Source organism: Lontra canadensis, unplaced genomic scaffold (assembly GCF_010015895.1).
Source record: "Lontra canadensis isolate GAN:19392208 unplaced genomic scaffold, GSC_riverotter_1.0 scaffold69, whole genome shotgun sequence".
Taxonomy (NCBI): domain Eukaryota; kingdom Metazoa; phylum Chordata; class Mammalia; order Carnivora; family Mustelidae; genus Lontra; species Lontra canadensis.
In genome coordinates, this window is record NW_022631063.1 from 10,033,657 (window position 1) to 10,053,725 (window position 20,069).

The following is a 20,069-nucleotide window of genomic DNA, read 5'->3' on the forward strand; positions in this document are numbered from 1 at the left end:
CTCCTATCTTGTACCAGGCTTGGTCAATAGACTATGGCAAAAATGATGGTATGTCATTTCTGAGACTATGTTATAAAAGACACTGCTTAGCTGTCTCTAACCACTCAATCTAAGGAAGCTCTGTTGTGAGGGGCCCAGGTGTTGCTAAACTTACTCTGTGCCCATGTGAGTGAGTTTGGAAGTGGATCCTCAAGCTCAAGTAGGATCTTGAGAAGGCTGCAGTTTGGCTTGGTTGCACTCTAATGGGTAACCTTGAGCCAGAAAAACCTGGTATTTTTTCAGGAGAGTATACTAGAGGATTGAAAAAAAAAATTGTATGACAGAGTCCCTGTCTCATTTATTTTATCTTTTTATGCAGTTGCTTATTGTTTTTTAGTGTAACAGTTCTATGAATTTGGATAAAAGCCCAAATTTGTACAACTACCACTACACATTCAAGATATAGAATGAGTCTATCACCCAAACAATTTCTTTTGTGGTCAAAACCTCCACGTAACCCCAGTCCTAGCACCCTGATTTGTTTTCTGTCTTTATACTTTGGTCTTTTCCAAGAATGTCCTATAAATGGAATCACACAGTATACAGCTCTTCCAGCTTTTCTCTTTTTACTTAGCATAATGCATTTGATATTTATCCAACTTTCTGGGTGTATCAGTGGTTTTTTCTTTTACTGCTGAGTAGTATTCTTTTGTATGAATATGCTACACTTCATTTATCCATTCACCAATTGAAAGACAATGGGCTGTTTCCAGCTTTGGGTAGTTATGAATAAAGCCACTATAAATATTCACATACAGGTTTTCATCTTCATATTTGGCTGAGCCATATGGGCTGGGAATATGAAAAGGCTCAGACAAAAATTATGCCTGGCATACTCCTGGATGTACTCTAGTGTTATCACCATTCTCTTGTCCTATAAGAAGCCATGGAGTTTAAAGGAAAAGTTCCCCTTTGTGGGCAGAGATGCTAGCTGACCACCAAACATTTATGCTTCCTTCTATACTACAGTGCCATTGGGAAGAATTTTCCCTGCCATGAGCTATACTTTCCTGTCCAACTTAGTTAAGTATAGCCATGTTTTAGAGAATAGAACATTGCAGAATTGCTGAAAGCCATTTTCAGGCTTGACTAATCAAAGTTCCCCATGCTCTTTCTCCTATAGCAGCTAGATGCAAATGCCCACAGTGTTCTGGAAATTTGCGTATTTTAGATGGCACAGTCTCCACCAGCCTGGATCCCTAATGACTGTGTAGAATGGAGCTCACGTCCTTCCATCCCCACATCCTGGAACCAATTGGATTATTTCATAAGCAAGAAATGAACTTCTATTTTGTTTCAGCTATTATATAGATTAAGGTCAATTTATCACAGCAAATAGCTAACCTTAAGTAACATTTTTTCCTTTCCTTCCTTTGTCCAATTATGTGGTCAACATGCTCTGATTATGAGATTTTTTTTTTAAACCAGGTCTACCAGTTGTCTGTCAGTCATTCGTAAGAAGAATTGTTCTACCATATATATGCAGGTGAAGGTGAGAAGCTAAAACCTAGATGATATTTATCTTATTTCTTTTCAGTTTTATAAAGATCTTATGTGATGGGTTGATTCCAAATTATTATCAGTGGTTGCCTATAATGCTCTGTTGGAAAATTTTCTAAGGCAGTGTCCAGGCTAATAGAAAAGAACACTGTGATTCATTGGCAATAGTGTCATGGGCAAGTGAGGTAAGAGTGATGGCCCAGGTTCAAAAACTCTGTCATCACTTGGGTTAAGTCAATGTCCATAGATGCATTCAGTAGAATGTTCCTAGAAATATAACCCAGATTTTTAAGTCTCAAATAAGAGACACTTACATTCAGACAACATTGTCGCTATAGCTTTTTATTTATATGAATTGTGTGATTTATTGGCAGCCGTGATAGGTGATGTTATGCATGAAGTTTAAACTTGCCTCTGCCTAGATTCTGCTTGTTTAGTCTAGTAATCAGGTATTTTCAGGACTCAAAATTTCTACTAAGACACTTTGAAGGCACACAGACTGCCCCCAGCTGAGCAGTGAATCAGCAAATGGTTTTATTTTCTAGAATTGCAACCCAATATCTTTAATTCTATGACCAAGCCACTCCTGGTCTGGCTTATAGACTGGCCTAAAATACAAGGCAACAAAGAATAGGAAACATTCCTTAGTCAAGCTGTAAGGGGTTAAAAAACAGACAGATCCCTAATTTCTACTGTGGGAACTAGAAATTACTTACAGAGGCTCTCAAGTGCGCAAGCAGGGAGAGTGGGAGAGGGAGAAGAAGGCCTCCCGTGGAGAAGAGAGCCCAACGCAGCCCAATCCTAGAACCCTGGGATCACAACCCAAGACGAAGGCAGATGCCTAACGACTGAGCCACCCAGGTTCCCCAACAGGTGCTTGGCTTTCTTAAGCTATATAGTCTTAGTTACTATTTTCTAAATGATGAAATGATAAAGTTTAGATACCTATATCTGAGTCCAACTAATACTGTACCCCTCAAAAATATTAGCACAATCTGTTAAAAAAACACATTAAAGATTTTCCATTTTCATGAGATAGGAAAATATTAGCAGCATTGGAAAGAGTAATATCTTTCAACACAAAATAAGATTGATGTTAGCCAAGAAATTCAGGTAATTTCTAATCATGAGGAAAGTCAAACACATCTATATTGAAGGATATTCTGCAAATAACTGGCCCAGAGTCTTTTTAAAATGTCAGTTTCAGGGCGCCTGCGTAGTTCAGTGGGTTAAAGCCTCTGCCTTCAGCTCAGGTCATGATCACAGGGTCCTGGGATTGAGCCCCGCATCGCATCGCATTGGGCTTTCTGCTCGGCAGGGAGCCTGCTTCCCCCTCTCTGCCTGCCTTTCTGTCTACTTGTGATCTCTGTCAAATAAATAAATAAAATCTTAAAAAAAAAAGTGTCATGAAGGAATTGGAAAAAAAAAAAAACCCAAAAAACCCTGAAGAAGCTGCTTTAGATTAAAAGAGAACTAAAAAGGTATAACAGCTAAATGCAACATGTGATCTTTGAATCTTGGATAAAGCAGAATAAAGACAAAAAAGAGGAATATTTTTTTGGTATGTTGGAGAAATTAGAACATATATTTTATATTAGATAATAGAATTGTATCAGCATTAAGTTTCTTGAGTGTGATAATTGTAGAAGAAGGTAGAAGAATGTCCTTTTTCTTAGAAGATACGTGCTGTACTATTTAAGACCATGGATTCAAAATGTCTGTCACTCACTCTCAAATGTTCAGGAAAAAAATATGTGTGTGTATTATACATGGAGAAATAAAACAAATGTGGTAATAGCTAGTGAATCTAGGTGAAAGGCATATAGGCATTTATTGTTCTAGTTTTATAACTTTTCTGTAGGTTTGAAAATTTCAAATTAAAATTTGAGGAAAATAAATGAACTAGGAACAATTTAGATAATTTATATTTAACTTATTTTTATCAAATTTCAAGTTTGATGGCAATTGGTAATCTTAGATGTTTTAAGTTATAAAAATATATGGAAAATTTGGCAAGTAGGGAGAGAATTTACCCATTACCCTATCATTTCTAATACAGATATTATACTTTTTTCTTCCTTCCCAATTTTTTTCCTATGTGCATACGTAAATGACATCACATTGCAACAATTTTCATTGGATAATCTGAATCATTTTCACCTAGTTTTCATCCAGTTTTCCACCTAATATTATATCCTAAGTATTTCCTATAATATTATATGTTAAGCACTCACAACAACCACTTTTAATAATTTCCTGGTAACTTTTGAGGAAATACGTGCTTTCTTTAACAATTCCATAATTTAGGTTTCTAATAAGTTACTTTCTAAGAGTAGCTTTTTCCATATAGCGGATTCTAATCTTGGCATAGATTTCCACAGGTGAGGTGGCTGGATCAAATGACCATTTATGGAGGACTAGAAACACTCTGCCATGATTTATTCTTTTAAACTCCTAGTGAGTTAATGAGAGCTTAATGAAAATGAGTCATTCCAAACAGTTACATTTCTTTGGGCCTGAATACTTTTTAGATTTCTAACACCTCTTCCTTGCCCTGTCCCTGTCAACTAGTTGGGGGACTTTGGGTCTTTCTTTGCCACCATCTGTTCCTTTAGATGGCTTCTTTCAAACTAAGATCCTGGACACCAGAGGTCAATGAGAGTGGTAGAGGGTCTTTAAACTTTTCAACATTTCACCAGCCTAACAGAAATCATACATTTACTCACAATGAAGCTCATGTGAGTGAGCTTAGACCTGCAGTTTCTGGCCCCAGTTGAGCCTTGATATAACAAAATCTTGCCCGACAACTCAACTGCAACCTGAGTGTCTGAGCCAGAACCCAACCCTGCTGCTCTCAGGTTCCTGATCCCATAAGATTTTGTGAGATAATACAAGTTTGTTGCTTTCAGCTGTCAGTGTATAGAGTAATTTATTACATTGCAATAGATTAACTAATGCAGATTTTGGAAATGGGATGTGGCCTTAACAAAAACATGAAATATGGACAAAAGACTTGAACAAGCACTTCATAAAAGAAGATGTCTACGTGATTAATGAGCTTGTGAAAAGGAGCTCAGCATTAGTTATCAGGAAAAGGCATATTAAAGCCCACAATGAAATACCACTACACAAACACAAAAACACAAAACAGAAAGGTTAAAATTAAGCAGATTGACAATTCCAAGTGTTGCCAAGGATGTAAAGTAACTGGACTCTTATATATTGCTGGCGGGAGTATAAAGTGGTGCAACCACTTTGAAAAACTGATAAAATTAACAAAGACCTACCTAGAGCCAGAAAGTACACTCTTAGGTTTATACCAAAAGAACTGATTGCATATATCCAAAGAGATAAGAGTACATAAATGTTCTTAGCAACTTCATTCATTATATGCCTAAACTCCAAGTAACCAGGAGAACAGGTAAACAAAATGTGACGCAGGCAATGGAATACTATGCAGCAATAAAAACAGGTGAAGCATAATGCAGCAACTTGGATGATTCTCCAAGAAATCATTTTGAGCAAAAATAGTCTATCCTGTATGAGTCCATTTACATGATTTTCAAAATCAGGTAAAACCAATCTGTAGTGATAAAAGTGACAGTAGTGGTTCCCCCAGGATTGGTAAGTTGTATTGGCTAGAAGGTAAGAGGGAAGTCTTCAGGGTGATAGAAATGTTCCATATTTTGACCTGGATGGTGGTCACAGTGGGCTATACATGCATGTCTTAGCCCATTCGTGTTGCTATAACAAAATATCAGAGACTGGGTAGCTTATAAACAATGGAAATTTATTTCTCACAGTTCTGGAGGCTAGAAATCTGTGATCAGAGTGCCAGGATGGTGATGACCCTCTTCCAATGGCAGACTTCCTTTGTCTTCATGTAGCAGGAGGCAAGGGAGCTCTTTTGGGTCTTTTTTTATAATATATCCGCCCTCATGACTTAGTCACCTCCCAAAGGTCCCATCTCTCAATACCACACCTTGGGGATTAGTTTTTAACACATGAATGGGGGGCATATTCAAACCAGAGAAATGTGTAAAAAAAATTTCACAAAACTATACCCATAAGATTTGTTCATTTTACTACTATATGTAAATTACATCTCACTAATACCTTGTTAAAAAAATTCAAAGTCCTTTTTCTGTGGTCCATAAGGCCCTAGGGGTAGCAACTTTGGCTCCCTCTTTGACTTCATCTCTTGGCACTTTTCTCCTTATTCATTCTCCAAACACGCTAGCTTTCTTCCAGGTCCTCTAACACATCAAGCATGCTGCCACCTTTGGATTGTCTTCCCTGTGTCTGTAATCTCTGTCCTCAAATACCATCCTTCACTTTATTCAGGTCTTTGTCACAGTCACAGTTCTCTGGAAAACAGAGCCTCAGGCATGGACTGTTAGTGCTTTATTTGGGAGGTAAATCCAACATTGCTGGTAACTCAGTGTGTTTGTTTCCTAGGGCCACTGTAACAAAGTACTATGAACATGGTCTCCCTAAAACAATAGACATTTATTGTCTTGCAGTTCTGGAGGCTAGAAATCCAAAATAAAGATGTTAGCAGGGCCACATGCCCTCTGAAAACTGTAGAGGAGATCCTTCCTTGTCTCTTCTGGCTTCTGGTGTTTGCTGGCAATCCTTGATGTTCCTTGCCTGGTAGATGGATCATTCCAGTCTTCCTCTCTGTCATCATATGGCCATCTTCTCCCTCTATGTCCTGTCTTTTCTTCTTATAAGGGCATCAGCTGTATTAGGTTAGGCTCCACCCTGATGATCTCATCTTAACTTGATTACATCTGCAAAGACCCTCTTTCCAAATAACATACTGGGGTTAAGACTTCAACATATCTTTTGGGGAATGCAGTCCAAATTATAAAACTTAGGAAGCAAATAGGTTTGGTCACACAGGTTGACTTCAGAGAGGCTGTATGGAGAAATCATATACTGGAACAGTCCATCAGAGGGAAAAAAGAAGAGGAAGTTTATCTTCCCAGAATATCCAATCTCCTGTCTCCCTCTGGTCAAAGTTCGTTCAGGGGAAATAAAATCCTCTGCTTTTCTGTATTTCATCCTTTAGCCCCATTGGCAGTTGCTCAGGAGGTAAGGTCTATGGCTTGGCATTTCAGCTGAGTTTGGAGAGGGTTGGGGAGAGCAGTCAGATATTCTAGACCTGTGGCTTGTGATCCTCAGGCAGAGAAACCACAGGGGTCTGCATGGAGTCTGTTAGCTGCTATAACAGCCAAGAAAAGCCAGTGGCTGAGGCTGAGACAGGTGTTGTGTACATGGGCCCGTGCTCTGCTCAGATGTTGCATTATCAGTGAGGTCTTTTCTGACTACTTTATATCAAATGGAATCCCCTTCATCATCTCTGTATTCTCTGATTTTGCTTAATTGTCCCTTGCAGAGTATCCCCACTGGACAGATCCTATATTTATATATTTATCTGCCTATATCTTATTTTATGCACTACAATATTCCATGCAAGTTGGGTATTTGTCTGTTCTCTGCTCTTCCCTAAGTGCCTAGCATAGTGCCTGACACATTTGTAGGAGCTCAATGAGTATTTACTGACTTAAATGACTGGATGAATTAATGGTGTAAAGAAATGAAAAGGGTCCCATCTCTACAGTCTTTTGGGAGGTAACTGAGGGGGTGGCAGTGCCGTTATCTTAGGCACAGACACACCTATCACAAACAGGTCCAGGCCTAGGTTCACCTGAAGGGAAAGCTCCATTGAAGAGCTGACAGAATCAGCGCTGTGAAGTCTCTGGTCCATCAGGCAGAGGAAGGGCTGATAGAGTTGGAATCTCCCTCTTGTAAACTCGAAGAGTTGAAAGGGTGTGGTTCCCCTTGCTCTGCAGAAACACAGCAAAGAATCCAATTATTTCTTCTTGATGTCTTCCCAAGCCTCCTGAGTTATTTTCTGCCTCTGAAACTGAACTAGTACTTCTAATCCAGAAATGCCAGTAAATGTATCTTCTTTAGTAGTGTGGCACTACCATATTTTTTTATGTGAAAATTGGTGCACCTAAACAAAAGGGCTTAACTCATTATTATTTTATTGTACAGCCAAAATTTTTAAATGAAAACCCTCTATCTTACTTCCTTCAAGTTCTGCATGCTCTTGGTTTAATATAATCAATAAGGTTTTTAGTCACAAACTCTTTTCTGTACTTATTTTCTTTATGGAATCCACTATATAATCTATTTTTGAAATACGCTGGAGCCCACGTTGGATTACAGATGAAAAGGAGATTGTCACAAATGTTAGGTGGCTGTAATTCACTTGAAATTGTTTTCATGGTAATTTTCCCTATTAATGTGAAAAATGCGTATAATAACAAAGGCAGAGATTTTTCTGAGTTGGATAATATACTATGCTTCTCTCACATAATATCAAAAAGCAATGGCAACTTGTTATTTCACCAAAATAGATTTACTCCACTGGAAAATAGGCCTAAGACTAATGCTGTCACATGGTGACATTTTCTTCCCCCCAAACTATTTACCCAAGCTTGTTATTGCCACTTTACCAAGTCAACTTGAAGAAGTGGCATATGGAACACTTTCACACATAAGGTAGCCTTTGTTCAGGTAAGGAAGGCTTTAGCTCTGGTGTGGTGCTGAACCTGATTAGTTCGGCACCTAGTTAGAGCAGAGCAATTTGCCTACCAATGATTTTCACAGTTTCTGGTTGCAGAGGAACTGTCCCTTCGGAAAATATGGCCAGGTGGAGGATTCAAGCTCTTTCACAGGCAATTCTCCGTAAGCAGGGGGTTCAGTGAACTGATAGAACTCACTGCCAGTTTTCTTTACAGAGATCAGTATGCTTCTTTAGAATATAATTTTACTTCTGGAGCGAAAGACTTTTCTTCTCTTTTAGGACTTATTTCCATAACTAAGTCATAAATTTTAACTCTCAATAATCTTTTTTCCAAGAAGGTTTATTTTAACTATGCCTCTTGACTGTATACTTTAATTTACCTTTCAGTAAAACAAAAGACTATTACTGCACATAGCCTCTTTTTAGGGAATATAAAAACTGACAACTTAAAATTTTACATTAGTTCACTCTGAATCTGAAAACTGGAAGGCAGTCACTAGATAATCCCCAAGGCAATTTTTCGTTGTTTTACATATTTCATTGTTTACTTAATTCCAGTGCCCCCAGACTGAATATATCTAAAATGCAATTAAAACTAATAGCTAATTCCTTGTTAATTGGCCCTTCTATGCCATAATGATACAAATACCAAAAATAAACAATTCTGCTTCTAAAACTCACAAAGAAGCCTAATATTGAGCTTCTAAATATGGGTCATTTATGACTTTGCCTTATTGATAAAATTTTTATGTTATCATAACCAAAATGTTAGCCACTTTCTTATCTCTGCTTATTGTTGTTTTAAGATTTTAATTCCAATAACCTCCTTCAAATTGACCAATTTTTGAAGTTTTAAACCAAGACCACAAATTTTATTATAACCCACAAATTTGGCCTCTCCTAGTCAGTTATTTTTAATTATGCATTTCTTTTTCAGAAAGCTCAAGAGACCATGTGAGCTACACTTTCCTAATGAGTGTGGTATTCCTTACAGCTCCCAGGTGAATAGCCCTGCCTGGAAAAGGCAGTTGTGTTGGTTGAATAGGCACTAATGTTGAAGGTATGGAAAAGAAGTTGGCTTGATTCAATTTTCACTAGCCTGTCACAGATGCTAAATTCAAGTTTCATCTGGGGCACCGAAATAGGATAGATATGCAATTCCAGAGGGAGGTGCTAAGACGCAGGCTTTCAATGAAAATACCAAAGACCAGTTTCATGAATCTACAACTTCTCACTGAAGGAAGAAATAAAAGTGCCTACGAAGTGGAAACTGAAGGAAGATTTCATAAGGAGTATTTTCTTGGTGAGAGTGGTGTTATGACTCCTACCACCAGGAGTGGGGAAAAGAAGGGCTTCAACGGGCCACTTAGAGAACAGTTCCCTAAAGTTGAGGGCATGGGGACCATGCTCTCATTTGAAGAATGACAGAGGTAAGTAGACATAGAGTGAATGGAGAAAAGATTGTGAGACCATGTCTAAAATAGTCCTCAGGAAACTTTAGTGTTTCTTGTGGAGGCAGATCTTCCCTTATATCCCACACAGTCAAAATTCATATTTAACAGATGCCAAGACCCTTTAGTATAACAGATCTCAATTGACTGTCACCAGGTTCCCATGAAATTCAGAGGGCAGAGGCTATTTATCTGGATTGTACAGAAATTAATAATCACACCGGTAGTTAAGAGTTATAGAGCATACATTATGTGCCTGGAACTTATGCTGAATCCTGTTATCATATTCATGCATAATACCATTAATGTCTCCACTTTACAGACGTCAAAACAGGGTCTTAGACTAAGTAATTCATGTAAGGTCAAACAGTAGAGAATGGAGCTACAACTTAATCTTGACTGTCTCTCAAATTCCTAATTTTGGACCTCTGCTCAGGTGAACAAAATGGAACTTGGACATTAAGTAACTCACTCAAAGATCTACAACTAGTAATAACTGGCATTAATGAACTTGGGTCTTGTAACTTTTTCTCATCTCATTGGAGATCTTCAGTGAAGATCTCAGCTTTCCTACAGAAAAAGAATTCACTAATCTATAGGAAGAAGATTAAACAAATTTCTTTGTCAATGAAAAAACAGGCCTCAAAGGAAGATACTTTAAATAAATTATATTTTGTAGTTATTACATTTTTAATGAGGGTATTTTTAAATATGTACAGCACTTTTCCCTTCCAAGTAGAAAAAGTAGCCTATAAAATAATGCTTTCAAGTTTGTATGAATGCATGTATCTCTCTGTCTATAGTTGAGCCTTGAACAACATGAGTTTGAACTGCAGGGGTTTCACTCATATGTGGATTTATTTTGATAAATCCAGATGTACAGTAAATATACTTCCTCTTATGATTTTCTTTTTTTAAAAAAGACTCATTTATTTATTTGAGAGAGAGTATGCACATGCATGTGTGAGCAAAGGGAGAGGGAGAGAGGGTCTTAAGCAAATACCATGCTGAGCACGGAGGCAGAGCCTGAGGCAGAGCCTCAGCAGAGCTGATCTCATGACCTCCAAGACCATGACCCCCAAGATCACGACCCCGGCTGAAACCAAGAGTCGGATGCCCAACCACTGGACCACACAGGCATCCATTCCTTATGATCTTCTTAATAACTTTTTTTTTTTCTAGAAGAAAGAAATTCTTTGTTGTAAGAATATGGTGCACAATACATATAATATACACAATGCAGGTGAGCTGACTGACTGCTATTGATAAGGCTTCTGGTCAACAGTAGATTATTGGTAGGAAAGTTTTTGGTGAGTCAGAAATTATATGCAGATTTGGCCGCACAGAGGTGGGGGTTTTGGGGACGCAAGGGTGGGAAGGTGGAGGTGTGTGTGGTGTGTATGTCTGTTCCCCTAACCCTGTCTTGGTATAAGGGTCAACTGTATACATAATTGAATGTAAGTAGCTAGTTATATGCATATTTTTATGGGTGTATATGTGATTATACTTTTTTAAAATAGAAAATTCAGAATAAAATGCACTAAAGTATTAGAGTTAAATTATTATCTCTAGGTGGTAGAATTATGGGCAACTGTACTTTTTCTCCTATAGTTTTCTTTGTTTTCCTCCAAAAGATCAGTGCATGTTCTTTTTATTTCTTCTACCAGACAGGTTTATTATTTTTTATTATTATTTACTTTTTCAGTTTTGAGATATAATTTGCATATCACAAAATTCATCCATTTTAAAATACACTACTCAATAACTGTTAAATTTACAGAGTTGTGCATCCATCACCACAACCCATTTTAGGACATTTCCAGTTCCACAAAAAGATTTCTTGGGCCCACTTGCAGTCACTTCCCATTCACACCCTCCAGACCTAGGCAATTCCAAATCTACTTTCTGTCTTTATAGACTTGCCTATTCTGGAAATTTTATCTAAATGAATCACAAAGTATGTGGTCTTTTTTAGTCTGGCTTGATTTACATTCTTTGAAAGAAAGAAAAGGAATAAATATTCTCCGTTTTTTTGCCTTTCCCAACAAAACCAAAAAAATCCATTTTCTTCCTCTTCTTAATGGGATGATCATGCAACAGCTCCTTTTACTTTTATAATTCTTGACCAGCAGTCAAATCCCTTTTAGACTACAGGAGTAATTTGTAGAACAGCAAATTTATTCCTGACATTTAAAGGGTTTCTTCTATCTTTCTTCCTCACAAGTTTCCCTATTTTTACATACAAAATTATAAACCATTTTGTTCTCACCTGGGCATCATTTTTTTACTTGCCTTCTATTCTCATTCTTTTGACTGAACCAGTGACTCCATCTCCAAGTGCAAGGGCTTTGGGACCCAAATCTGATTCAAGAACCCTCAGTATAGCAGCTGGGCTCTTGAGAGCAAATTATCAATCTTTCCTGAGGCTTAGAGTCCTTGTGCTAGTGAGTATACTGGAGTTACTGGTACTTACCACCATGGCTGAGTGGGGACATGTGAGGGCTCTGGGTAAACCAATGATACAACTGCTGCTCCCTTGAAAGAATATTCTTTAAATAATTCTTCAACTTCTATTTCAAGGAAAGGCAGATTCCCCATAGAGAAAATAGTGGCTTTGATGTTCCATGCTCCCTGGAATACACATTAGTATCCTTGAGCTCTCACTCCCACTCCAAGTAGCTCATCAGTGTCTTCCTTGCAACCCAATCAATACTCTCCCTGAAAGTACTGATACATACAATGTACTGTGTTTCATTACATTTTCAGAGATATTTGTCCCTTTTTGTGGAGTACTGCCTTGGACAGGTGTCCTTCTGGCTTGGCTTCATAGAACGTTCTGAAGATTAAATGAGATAACACTTGTAGAGAACTCTGCATAGCATCTAACGTTTGGTGGATGTTCAATAAATGATGACTATTATTAGTATTATGGCCAAAAACTATGTCAACTCAGAACCTCTGGTAATGACACGTCATATGAAGTCATTTTCCCTCTAGTTCCTTACTTACATGTATTCTCTGAGTGAAGGCATTTTGAGAAAGCATTTGGTTGAAATGTTCTCAATAGCTCTTTATAAATGAATCTTAATAAATACAGGAGACCCATTTCTTCCTTCATACCTCTCTCATTAAAAAAAAAACCAACAGAAATACATTTGGTACTCTCTGTGTACTATAACATTTTAAATATTACTTACTTAAAACATGATAGAAATGAACAGGATGGAGGTCAACCCGGGACAAGCGCTGAGCAGGGAGGGTTGCTGAGGGAATATGCTGGCAGGTCTGAAACCAGATCCTGGCTATTAAGCAGAGGGGAAAACGGCAAATTCTTTGGAGGAGTTTTATTAGGATAAAAGAAATCCAGAATGCACCTGCTGTTTCATTCTCCAATCCTCTGGAAACTTCTCTGAGCAGGGGACTGAGGGCAGGGCAGAAGAGAAAAAAACCAAAGTGAGGTTAGCTATGCTATGTGTCTTTCTCCATTATCTACCCCTAAATCACACCATAAATATAAACAGCGTTTGGCAATAGTCCAGAAGATTTAACTCGTCCCCAAATTCCTAAATAATTGTTAGAGCTTAATTTGATTTTTGGCAGAATGTAAGCAAACAACTTCTAGGCATAACATTTGTTGTGCGCTCCCTATCAGAGACAGGCCCTAGTGACATGTGGGGCCAACCATCCAAGTTCACCTGAGGGCTTTGGGATCTTGCGGTCCCTTCCCAGAACCCTCAGTTCTGCTTGTGGCTCCACTACTCCCCATTCTTAACTGTGTTTCTTTTCATCATGCAGGTGATGGAAGCCCCGGGAGGTCCCGGGCTCAAGGCCAGAGGCTTGGGCTTACCATTCCCTCCGTCACCACTGATCACCATTGCAGCCCACTGGCTTCCCTTCCCTGCTTCCAACCACGCCTGCACCGCCTCTCTATTCCATTCCAGCCCTACCTCACCCTTCAGGAGAAAGTGTCCCCTGGATTCCACCCTCGGTGACTAGTGTAGGTATTCCCACCCCAAGCCACGGTAACCTCCTCTTCATTCCTTTTTAAAGCGGAAACGGAAAAGGTGAGCAAAAACCTCCAGCAAGTTTTGACAACCGCTGAGGAAGACTAACGGGTTTCTAAGGAAACAGAGAGGCAGCAGCCATTTTAGTGGCATTCGCCGTATGAAAAATATATACTCTGACAGCCACCCCCTCGCCCCCTCCCCACGTGGCGCCTTCCCTCCGTCCACGCTTCTGAGGCCCGGAGGTGAGGGGCGCGGCCCAGGTCTCCCCGAGACGTTGCGATCACCTGTCGCAGGTGGCGGGCCACGCCGGGTCGCCCCTCGTCCCCTCCCCGCAGCGGGCGGGACCGCGGGGCTCCCCACCCCCCGGGCGCCGCAGTGCAGCGGCGGGCGGGCGGGCGGCTCGGGCCCTCCCGGTCCCCGCGTTCCCCCCCTCGAGTCCCCTCCCTCGCGGGCCCCCCGCCCGGGAGGCCGCGGGAGCCCGCTGGGAGGGCGGGCCCGTCGCCGCCGCACAGGTCGCGAGGCGGGCAGTGAGGAGCGGGTCCGCGCCGCGGGCTAGGCGGAGGCAGAGGCAAAGCGAGCGCGGGAGGTCGCCGCAGCCGGGGACACCGCGCGCCGCTGCCCAACATGGTCGCTGCGCACGCTGCCCATTCTTCCTCTTCAGCCGAGTGGATCGCCTGCTTGGATAAAAGGTAGCTCCGGCAGGGCCCCCCGCCGAGCCTAGACTCTGCGGCGCTGCCCCTGCCCTGAGACCGCCGCGGGAACTACCGCCTGGGCCGCGGCCCCTCACCTGGGAGCAGCCGGCCGGGCCCCTAGCTGGGGAGGGGGCTGAGGAGTTAGGGGTGGGGGGTGGCACCGGGACCCCCGCCTCCCGTGGGCGCCACCCGCACGAGATTCTTCCACGTGGTGGAGAAAATGCAGGGCAGTGGGGTGTGGAGGCAGCGCCCGGCGCTGCAGTCCCCCCAGCCCTACTTCACCTTGTTGCCCCCTGCGCGCGCCCGCCAGCCCGCCGCTCGGGGCTGCGCTCTTGGGTGGGGGGTTATTCTCCCTTGGCATCACGGGACAGAATAGCCTCGTACCTTCTTCCGGGTGTTCAGACCGTAGGGGTAAATGTAATTTAAGTTTTAAGGAGGGGTGAGGGGGAAAGGCAGGTGCGGAGTAACATTCCTTTTTTGTTCCTGAAAGCAAAGTGTGAGGGACCCAGCGGAGCTGTCAGGTGCCTCGCTGAAATTCTCAGCTCCTGCCCCCGCAGCAGCTTGCTCAAGGGCTGTGTTAGGAAGGTCACGCGGGAGACCGCCTTCTTCTGAATACCTGCTTCTCAGGGAAAGACCCTTACTCTAAAAAATTAAAACCATAAAGCACTGTAACTCCCGACGACAGCTCTATATGAGGAGGGGGCCCCGATGTAATTGCGGGCTGCAATTGTTTCCAGGCTCTGACAGCATAATTTTCTGTTTGTCCAGATTGTGGGTTTAACAGTAAACATTACACAGTATGTTAGCAATTATACTTTATTACCCTGATTAAAAGGTGATGCATCTGAACTTTTAAGAACTGAGAGAGAGATCTTACGGAGTAGAACTGCCTCTGAATTTTTGAGTTGGATGCGGCAGGGCAATGATTCATGTCTTGCAGCTCTCTGCATGACATCTCTATTTGCATTTGTGTGAAATATTTTGGGCTCTGCCATATTGAAATTTTTACAATTAGCAGATTCGTAACCAGATCAAACTTGAAAATCTTCAGTGTGACATGCTCTGAATGTCTTACTATTATAGGGCTTTGTTGAAAAAAATTAATTTGAGAAAAGCTAAATGTGGCTCATTTGAAAAATTAATATATCTGAGAAATAATCTTTACTTTCAGTTACCACACAGTAGCAAGATTTTTTGGCAGGCAGTGCCCTATTTACTCGAAAATGATATGTACTAATATTAGAAGAATTGGTTGCAATAAATAGTAAGAGAATTGAAGTGATGGTTAAATCATACAGAATTATATAGAGGAACTAAGAGCATATTTAAGTGAAGAGCCTGCTAATGTGATAAGTAATCTAAATTTAATAGTTTAGGAAAGATGAATTATAAAAGAAGAGAAAAATCAAGCTCTTGTACTTGACACATAAATAGTAGTGCTTCCTCATGAGTGAATTTTTTTAGATAATAGATTACATATTTCTATTTTCAGAAATGCATGGCATGCCATTTTTTGAACAGTCGGTGATTCAGTGGAAATCCTTTAGTCAATAAGTACTTACGGCAAAATCATAGAGCAATACTAGAACAAGTGGGGTATATTTGATTCTGTCTTTTCATAATGTGTATCTGCCCAAATGATTTTGTTTGAAATGTATTTTTAGAACATAGAGCTACAGTGTAATGCCACCATTCATAATAGGGAAAAATAATCTATCAGAAGTGGGAAAAGCCTCCACAAATACTGAGCCTAGCATTCACGGAGTACAGAAAGTGGATAATCAATAAGTTAAGTGTTTTAGGCCCAGAGCAGACAGCTCCAATATTGGACATGTCACTTTTATTTCCTTGAGTGTCTGAAAAATGGAGATAGAACTATCTGTCTTACCAAGAATTAGTGGACCAAACAACAACAGCAAATGGCGAAAGTACTTTGAAAACTGTCAAGTGCCATTTAAATATTTTATTTTTTGGTGTTAAGATAATCTTGCATTTTCTGCAGTGTTGTTGCTGGAATTCCTTTGAAGAACAGTTAGGAGTGGCAATCTCATTTTAAGAGGGCCATGGGGTACTTGTTTTGAAGCTGAATTTTTACTTAAGTCGTCTGTTAATTTTGTGGGGGAGGAAGAAGTTAGGACTTTCTAACTAATGGCAGTTAAGACTGCTCTTGGTATTTCTGAGAAATGTAATCTTGTTTGCTTATTCCAGGTACTGTGTTGGCACTGGGGATGCATGGGTGGTGAGGAGGGGGAAAAAAAAAGATGAGTTGCTATTGACCTGGGGGATGGGTGGTAGGGCTGGGACATCTACACACACAACCAACCACAATGTAATGACAAGGGCTCTCACGGAGATGTATGAAATGCTTTGGGAATGCAAAGGAGAGAGTCATCAGCTCTGCTTGGCCGGGATGCTTCCCACTGGTGCATGCCTGGACCTTGGAGGTTGAGGGAATTTTTATCAGAGAATTTGGGGAGAGCATGCCAAGCAGAGGGAGGAATATGAACAAAGACACAGAGGTGTGGCATATAAATATGCTAATTTCTTCTCAACCACAAATTCCTCTTGTGACCAAATCTAGAGCATAGGAATGTATGCTCCATTTTTCTAAAACTTTGGATTACAGACATCGCAAGCATAAAACACACACAAAAAAGAAGGTATGGCACAGTGAACCTCTATGTACTGTTTGGGGATATGATGCTGGGACCTTTTCCAAAGCAGCGAAATATGGTTTAGGTATAAGCATCACGCAAGTGGCACCTGTTGTGGACAGCTAGAAAAAGAGGGACCCTCTTGGGAATAATAAGAGGAGTTAAAGTAGAAAATGCATGAGTACAGAAGAATATAATACAAGATGAAACAAACAGAATAAGGAGAATAAAGCCTTAGAAATGTTCTGTAGTGATGCCTAGAAGGTTGTAATAGACGGGCAATGCTATATAAACTTACATGGGGGGAGGGAACTGAAAAATATATAGATATGCAGATTAGGTTAAAGAAAGAAGGTCCAGAGTTTTTCATGTACCAAGTGTCCCAAGTTCTTGGACTATGGTGGAACTGAGGGGATGAGATTGTATAAACACCAATCTTACAATCAGAAAGACATTGAACATTTGGATGGATAAAAAGATATTGAAAAAATTCTCAGCAGACATATTGTTAAGCAAAACAAACTTACCACTGTTTCATTGATCTTAAAATTTTTTTCTAAGCAGGGGTGGTAATTAGAAACATATTACATGGTACCCACTATTTGGGATTTAGGATATGTAAAATGTCTTTGTGTATGTGTGGGTGTGTCTTTATGAGCTGATCATTGTTTAATTTTAGTGAAAATATTTTTCCCTTAAGAATTTAAGTTTGCCACCTATGAATTTAAGACCCATTTATAGGTCATAATCTTCATGGTTGGTAAGGCAATATTTTGAAGATACCACACACATTCACATATGTATAGTGAATCACTGCCAGCATTCATCACTGTGGAGCAGGGGCCAGATCCACCAGCTGCTAGCATGTCTCCTGAGCTAAGAGTTGGTTTTACATTTCTGAATGTTTGGAAATAAACCAAAAAGAGATTACTGTTTTGTGACCTATTACATTTATATAAAATTGTAATTTCAGTGTCCATAAACAAAGTTTTATTGGAACACAGACACACTTACATTTGGTTATGTGTTGTCCATGGCTGCTTTCACACTACACTGGCAGAGTTGAGTAGCTGTAATGGAGATTGTGTGACCCACAGAGTTTAAGGTATTTACTGCGGGCATGCCTATGTGGCTCAGTCGGTCAAGGTCTGCCTTCAGCCCAGGGCATGATCCCGGGGTCCTGAGATGGAGCCCCACTAGGGCTCCCTACTCAGCAGGGAGTCTGCTTCTCCCTCTCCCTCTGCTCCCCTCCCACACCTGCTTGTGCTCTCTCTCTCTCTCAAATAAATAAATAAAATCTTTAAAAAAATAAATGAAGTATTTACTGTGTAGATCTTTGAAGAAAAAGTTTGCCATGTCCCATTACAGATGAGAGAATCTGGCTGATTGACAGAGAAACCACTGGAAGTGAGAGAAATGGTCTTCATCTGGGAAGGAGTTTACCATATTTGATTTCTCATTCTGCAGTTAGAAGTGTAGCTTTGTGGGACAACCTCAGTTGATAGGCTTATTTGAGGATCACTGGTGATCACAGGCCAAGGCAGAAAATGAAGTTAATGTAGTATGGATGTATAAAAAAACAAAACAGCTGAGGAATCTTTTAAATTATTGATGTTTCATTTTTAAAACATGCTTCTTCTACAGTGTCATTGCATCTGACTTAATCCCCAAATAGATGTTGAGTTAACTCTATTGATGTGATTGAATGAAAGTGAAAGAAATCGAGGAACAAATTTGTTAAAAACCAAAATGCTTTGAGGCAGACATGCTGAAGGGGATGACTCAGAATCAAAGAAGACTCAGACACGGCCCCACCATTCAAGAAGACTGAAGATCAAAGAAACATGCAGAGAAGAAGGCTGTCACTGGGGAAGGCAGGTGTCGACCCACACCCAGGCATATCCCAAGGGGGATAACGCTGGTGAATTTCCAGTGTTCACGGCTGGTTGCAATCTCAGATTCCTGATTTGTCAGCACATCAATAATTAATACATTTTTTTCAGGGGCCTATACAAAGGCACCAAACTCTGAGAGACTGTAAAACCAGATAGACAGTTCATTAATCATTAATTTGAAAATAGGATGAAAGGGGAAGACACTCACATCTGTCGGCTGATGTACTCCTTCTCTAGGCAAGCTGTGTGGGAGATCCACTTGTTACCAAAAGCTGGTTTTGTACTTTTACAGTGAGAACCAAAGCCGCCAGGAGATCAGGACACTTACAACTTTTGGCCAACTCACTCTCTTCCTAGAGTAACAGAGCCCAGGAATTGAATTATAATCAGAAGATTGTTCTGGGAATCCTTCAGGATAGCTTGGCTGTCATCTCTTCCAGTTAGATAACCATTTCAGGTGCTCCCAGAGCACACTTTGTCCAACACTATGATATCACAAGCCAGACTCCATCACAATTTCCTATTTACTTCTCTTTTGCATCCCTTGATGTTGGTTTTTGTATTTTATTCATCATTTTATCTTTAGTTTCACTGCAGCACTTTGACTGTAGCTAAGGTGTTTAAAAAAGTGAGATGACCAGATGCATCCTCCTCCGGGATGGAGTGGCCTCTGAAGTCTTGTAACTGAGTCCTTGCACTGGCCCCACCTTTGTCTTGGAAAAGGCTTGGATGGGCACCATGAGCATCTGTCTCTGCTGCTCCCTTTGTGTTTCCTTGTCGTGACTACTTTAAAAGAAATGACACTGCATAACTCTCTTCTGATCTATTACAGAAAAAGGTTATTATGGAAAATTTCAAAATATACAAAAAGAAGAGAGACCAAGATGTTTCTCTTATACAGCCCCCCCCCCCAACAATTATCAACTCACAGCCAATCTTGTTTAATTAATCTCTCCATTCATATCCACTACCTCCAGGATTATTCTGGAGCAAGTCCCAGAACACAGTATTATTTCATCTGTAAATATTTTAGTATATATCTAAAAGGTAAGGACTCTTTATGATGAAAACAATACCACTGTCACACGTTAAAAAATTTGACATTAGTTTCCTGATATAATCAAATACCTGGTCAGGGTCCAGATTTCCCCATTTATCATGTAACTTTTTCTTTCTTGCAATTTGTTTGTGTTAGGATCCTCGTCATTTCTATTTAGTTGATGATGTTTC

General features: G+C 40.3%; 1 protein-coding gene and 1 long non-coding RNA gene across 4 annotated transcripts in view; one reads left to right on the forward strand and one right to left on the reverse strand.

Moving 5' to 3' along the window:
* Positions 1-5,308: 5,308 nt before the first annotated feature.
* On the reverse strand, positions 5,309-13,993 carry LOC116880958. The gene is made up of 4 exons (XR_004385306.1): positions 13,883-13,993; positions 12,789-13,012; positions 12,065-12,222; positions 5,309-7,391 (listed from the first exon to the last, which is right to left on the reverse strand). It is a non-coding gene; the product is annotated as an uncharacterized LOC116880958 (long non-coding RNA).
* A 114-nt stretch (positions 13,994-14,107) lies between these two features.
* Positions 14,108-20,069, forward strand: part of RAPGEF4 (Rap guanine nucleotide exchange factor 4) — a 294,249-nt gene continuing 288,287 nt past the window's right edge. For 2 of the 3 annotated variants that reach the window (XM_032880467.1, XM_032880470.1), the window contains exon 1: positions 14,108-14,287. In XM_032880467.1, coding sequence (XP_032736358.1) covers positions 14,223-14,287 — 65 coding nt within the window. In that variant the 5' untranslated portion in view covers positions 14,108-14,222. The remainder of the gene's footprint in view (positions 14,288-20,069) is intronic. The other variant, XM_032880468.1, reaches the window with a different exon arrangement.